This window comes from Apaloderma vittatum, unplaced genomic scaffold, assembly GCF_000703405.1.
Source record: "Apaloderma vittatum isolate BGI_N311 unplaced genomic scaffold, ASM70340v1 scaffold7248, whole genome shotgun sequence".
NCBI classification, from domain to species: domain Eukaryota; kingdom Metazoa; phylum Chordata; class Aves; order Trogoniformes; family Trogonidae; genus Apaloderma; species Apaloderma vittatum.
Window position 1 is genome coordinate 64,429 of NW_009731156.1, and position 5,147 is coordinate 69,575.

The 5,147-nt window shown below is 36.9% G+C and overlaps 1 protein-coding gene across 1 annotated transcript in view; it reads left to right on the top strand.

The window, feature by feature from the left end:
* ABCA4 (ATP-binding cassette, sub-family A (ABC1), member 4) overlaps positions 1-3,794 on the top strand; it is a gene marked incomplete at its 3' end in the record, with an annotated part of 31,015 nt that extends 27,221 nt beyond the window's left edge. The window contains exons 15-16 of the mRNA XM_009875085.1: positions 1,726-1,947; positions 3,590-3,794. Coding sequence (XP_009873387.1) covers positions 1,726-1,947; positions 3,590-3,794 — 427 coding nt within the window. The remainder of the gene's footprint in view (positions 1-1,725; positions 1,948-3,589) is intronic.
* Positions 3,795-5,147: the final 1,353 nt, after the last annotated feature.

The following is a 5,147-nucleotide window of genomic DNA, read 5'->3' on the forward strand; positions in this document are numbered from 1 at the left end:
GATGCGAGTGGCTCGTGGCCTGTTCTGATCACAGCATGGAGCAGACGCGTTCTTCTAAGCAGACCTCATGACAATATCGGCACTTGGCAGAGACAAAGATAGATTCGCTAGTGAGATTTATTGTGAGATCCCTCACAGAACAATACATCAAGCTGATTACTCCATATATTGTTATTTCATGTAGACAGAAGCAGATTTCCCAATAAATGGTAGTTGTTGTTTTAAATAGAAGGAATCGTAATTTGAAGAATTTTAATCTTGTAATTTGCTATGGCTTTTATTTGTAACATTCTGTGCTTGCCTGCTTAGAAATTATGCTGCTATTTCAAGGGGAAAAGAGACTGCAATGACAGAATATTGAGGACATTGAGCCTGAAAAGAAAAAAACAACACCCTTTTGCATCTGTGACTCAGAATTGCTGTAAATTTGTAACTTTCTTTCACAGGCTGGATGTTGTGTCTAAGGACTATCTTTCATCTCTGTTATCTGAGAACCAAGCTCCTGTTTGCTGCTATATTTAGTTATATAAATCTATAGCATTCTGATAAGGAAGACTGCCCTTGCGTTTTTTCTGATGTGGGAAACTGATACTATTATAAATGCATGGCTAGGGTTCGATTCGCTCTGTCTTGTCAGCCTGCCCTGATGAGTTGTTCCATTTCCTTATGCTTCCATTACAGCTTGGGTGGATAGAAAAGGCTTACTTTATTTGCTGCACTGGTTTAATTAAAAATCAGGAGGTAGTTAATACTAGGGGGAAGCATGTTTATACCTATAATTCACTTCCTTTCCTGGATTTCACTGTGCCAGTGTGTGGCACCTTTGTAAATACATTCTTATGAGAGATTGTTTCACTGTTGATAAAGAAATTGGTCTCAGAGGCCCAGTGGGATGTTGCAACATTGTTGACACCCATTTATATCCTTATAGACCTATCTGAGGCTTTTATAAGGCTCAAAACAAAGTTGAACATAGTAAATATGTCTCCACGTTGTTTTTTAGGAGTAAATAGATAATCAGCAGCAGTCCATGCTCTTCCTCAGAACGAGTGTTTAATCTACAAAAGGTCTAAGGAGGAAGGGTCAATAAAAATTCACCCGGTGGGTTAGATAGTACACAAGTATCTCTGAGAAATTGCACTTGGATTCCTCAGCTGTGATACCCTTCTGGAGTTTGAATGTGATTTAGGTGCAGAAGCTTTATAACTTTCCTGATTTTTATTGTTGGGAGTTTTGTTCTTGTTTTTGTAAGATGCATTTTGTTAGGCTTCCTTACATTGCTTTCCCTGAACATGGAGCAAGTAGACTGGGAGATGAGGTCAATGAAAATTTTTAACAATAGTTCAAATAGCTTTATTTAAAATGTATGAATTTCCAAGCAAGCCCATCTTACTTGAAATCATTTGCTTATTGAGACAAGGACAGAATGTCTGTTTTTATATCAGTTATGATCTTAATTCAGTCATCAAATATGAATATTAATTGCTGTACAATTGTACTGGCCTGAAGTCACAATCCAGGAGCAAGGATAAAGCTAGATGAAGCGTTTGTTGTTGTAATGACCTAAGGTGTTGAAAAATTACTGACTGGAATAGTTAGATGTTATATTAGGTAAGAAAGAGTGGCTTATGACTTGCGTTACATGTTAATGGCAATTGTGACTACTTCTCATAGTTCAGAAAGTGGCAATGCTTCTAAATTTTTCTGTTTTCCTTTTGCTGACAGTGTGGACGAGTACTACATTATAGCAATCCACTTCTCTTCTTTTTCTTCTTGCTGACGTTCACCACAGCCACCATAATGCAATGTTTCTTGTTCAGCACCTTCTTCTCCAAAGCAAATCTGGCAGCTGCCTGCAGTGGAGTCATCTACTTCACCTTGTACCTGCCGCACGTTGTCTGCTTTGTCTGGCAAGACCGCCTGACTGTTAATCTGAAGATCTTAGCGGTAAGCCTTTCATTAATTGTAGGGTATGTTTGGGCTCAAATTTTGGTTGCACTTCTCACTGTGCATGTGTGAGTAACAGAGCAAGGCACACCTCTTCCTCTCTCCTTTTGTGATTCAGAGAGGGAGACGTCTGAATCTGCCTCAAATAATTAGGGAATGCAAGTGAGGAAACCTTTAGCAGGCCTAGTAACCAAGAGATATTCTCATGGATTTTAGAAAATTCAGTAAATTTTATTTTACTTTTTCAATGCAAGGAAATTAACATATTGTTCAAAAAGTTCTGAACATTTCCTTATAAGTCAGAGCAAACTTAACTTCTCGTATGTTTAATAAATGCACAGGCAGTTCACAAAATGGGGACAGTTCTCTTTCTCATATGCTATAACCTAGTTAACAGGGTAATATCTAAGGATGAGAATACCTCAGAATCACAATCATTCTCTGAGAGACAACTTCCATCTAAGAAGTTGTAGGCATTCTCGATCCAGTGCCATTTTCAGAAATGGAATTGTGAACTTAGAAAATTATTCAGATTAATGTTCTGTTGACCAATCAATCAGGAAGGGCCACGGGTGTTTGAATTCAGCCTCTCATCTTTGCTGAGCATTCTCACAAGCTACGTAAAAGCTAAGTACTGTCTTCTGCTCTTGCATTAGGAAATCTAATGAAAAAAGAAAACAAAAACGCTTCAAAAGTTATAACAGAGTGTAAATATGACTATGAATCAGCTTTCTTAACTGATGTGATATACAGATGTAGTATATACCATTTTTAGTTCAACCAGTTAAGGCAATAAAGTGTGAAACTTGATCCTGTCGTTAAGTCAGGAAATGAGTAGAGCTGGCCTCTGAGAGATTCTGATTTCAGAAGGAGTCTTGATGCTAACACACAGGCTAAGCATAAAGAGACAACTCTGACCCTAAAGTGGAGGACAGGGCATCCCTATAAGAAAGCATATTTGCTAGCCAGAAGCCATGAATATTTTTTTTCTGTTCTTGATATGTTTGGTCTTACATTTGTTATTCAAAGTTTAGTCTCTGAATTTACTTAGCACACCATGGTAGTGCCTCGCTGAGAGTTGCTATTGGGAGCCGTCTTGTGCCATCCTTTCCCAAAGGTCTGGCAAAGAGCACTATATTATTCTTACTCTGTTTTTGCAATGCAATATTGAAGAGGATGTTTGGATATTATACTGGTTTATTATTTTCTTGAGTGAGAAGCAGGCAGCAGACACCACAGGGGAGGGGATGGTTGTGGTTTTCCTTATCCTGAGCATCTGGTCTACTTTCTGTCTTGTTGCTCATAGTGGCCCTACCCCATACACTCAGGAAATATTTTGTTTCTCCAAGATAGGCAAAGGTGTACACTGCAAACTTCCAGAAGCATTCGTAGTATTTTCTGCACCGACATGTTAATGAAAAAAAACAAGCTATTAGTATTGCCTAGTAGCTAAAGAAAGGACAGCTGAGATTGAACTTAGTCTAAACATCCTAGCTGAATATACAAGTGAAACCACTTTTCCCTGATCATTTATTAGGCGTTGTCAAGCTTTGAAGTCCAGTCCCTGAAGGTCATCTTTTTTTGTGCTTACTTTACAAAATGTCCCTCTGTCTGAGTTGATGTCATTTTTGCTTTATTCCAGAGTTTGCTTTCTCAAGTAGCTTTTGGTTTTGGTACAGAATACTTGTCACGCTATGAAGAGCAAGGTCTTGGCCTACAATGGGGTAACATCAGAACCAGTCCCTTGGAAGGAGATGAATATAGTTTTCTTTTTTCCATTAAAATGATGCTTTTTGATGCTTTTCTCTATGGAATACTTTCTTGGTATCTTGATAATGTTTTTCCAGGTATGTAAATTTATTGTTCATACAAAGTAGTGGTGGTAGCTGTGAACTGTATTAATCTTGTCAGTGTCCAAGTCTTGCTCTGTCAGAAAAAGGATATTTGCCATTGAAGACCATGAGTCTTACCCAGTATAGCAACACTGGTTTATTAAGGACTTCCACTTTTCTCTTTCTTTTTCCTTTCTCCTATTTTAGTCCTGAAAAGAACAGAAAGGGTAAGGAGGATGCAATTTCTGGTCCTGTTTTAATATTTAAATAGAAAATAAATCTACAAAAAGATAATCTGTTAAAAACCAATTTGTGTACATATTTTTCTTCTGAGAAGCTTCAACCACTTCTACTGAGATTTTTTCAGATTTTTAAAAATATGAACTAAAATTGTTATTTCTGTAGATGTACTGTGGCTACATTAGGCCAACTGTTTCTTAAAAGATGGTGCTATTTACTGAGACATATACTGGGTCCTAGGCAGCTGGGAAAGTTCCTGTGTACTTTTATTTTACTTCTAAATGGGAATGTTGGTTCTAGTGTGAGATCACAAAAGGATTTTCACTGTTATCAGTTACAAAGTTTGGAAACTTTATATGTGACAGAATGGTTTGTCCTTGTAGGTTAAATAGTTATCTTGCTTCTTATTGAATGTTGTTACAATATAATAAATGCAGACTCTAATGCTGTACAAGCAAAATGAGCTTTCTTTTCATTAATTTATTACTCCCACATGTAAACTGCAGTTTCAGAATGTATTTCTTGGCAGATGGCTATCTTTTTTGGTTTTTTGAGTGGTTATTCAAAATTCGAGATCTTGCAAATTTTCTAGCTATGAAGGAAAATGAATGATGGGTAAGATAAGATGGTGCTTGTCTGCACACATCACTTGTAGTAGTTAATCCAAATCAAGAAAAGATAAGGATTTTTTAAATGGTTTTAAATATGTCTCAGGATATTTTGCTTCAAAGTTATATTTTAACTTTATGTCTGCTTTTTTTGTGTCCCTACACCAAGTTACTGCCTCTTTAGTTTTTAAGAAATGAGATCTCACGAAGTTTCATGCAATTTTAACGTACTTATTTTCAAAGCTGATTTGCTGTAACTTTCAGGAAAGTTCTTCTTTGGAGAACACTGTGTTGCAACTTTGTTTATTTAAAAAAGAATGGACAATGTACCATTTCCATGAAAAAAAAAAACAACAAAAGTTTCTTTACTCATAGATCCAAGTTGGGTTTTTTCAGCCAGCACTTTAGAGAAAAGTAGTATCTCTCAGGGCTTCTATCCATTAGCTTCAGTTCCTCTGAATATTTGCTCTGTCTCCTTGGGTTTCTGCTCCTCTGTTTCACAAAATCACAGAATGTCAGG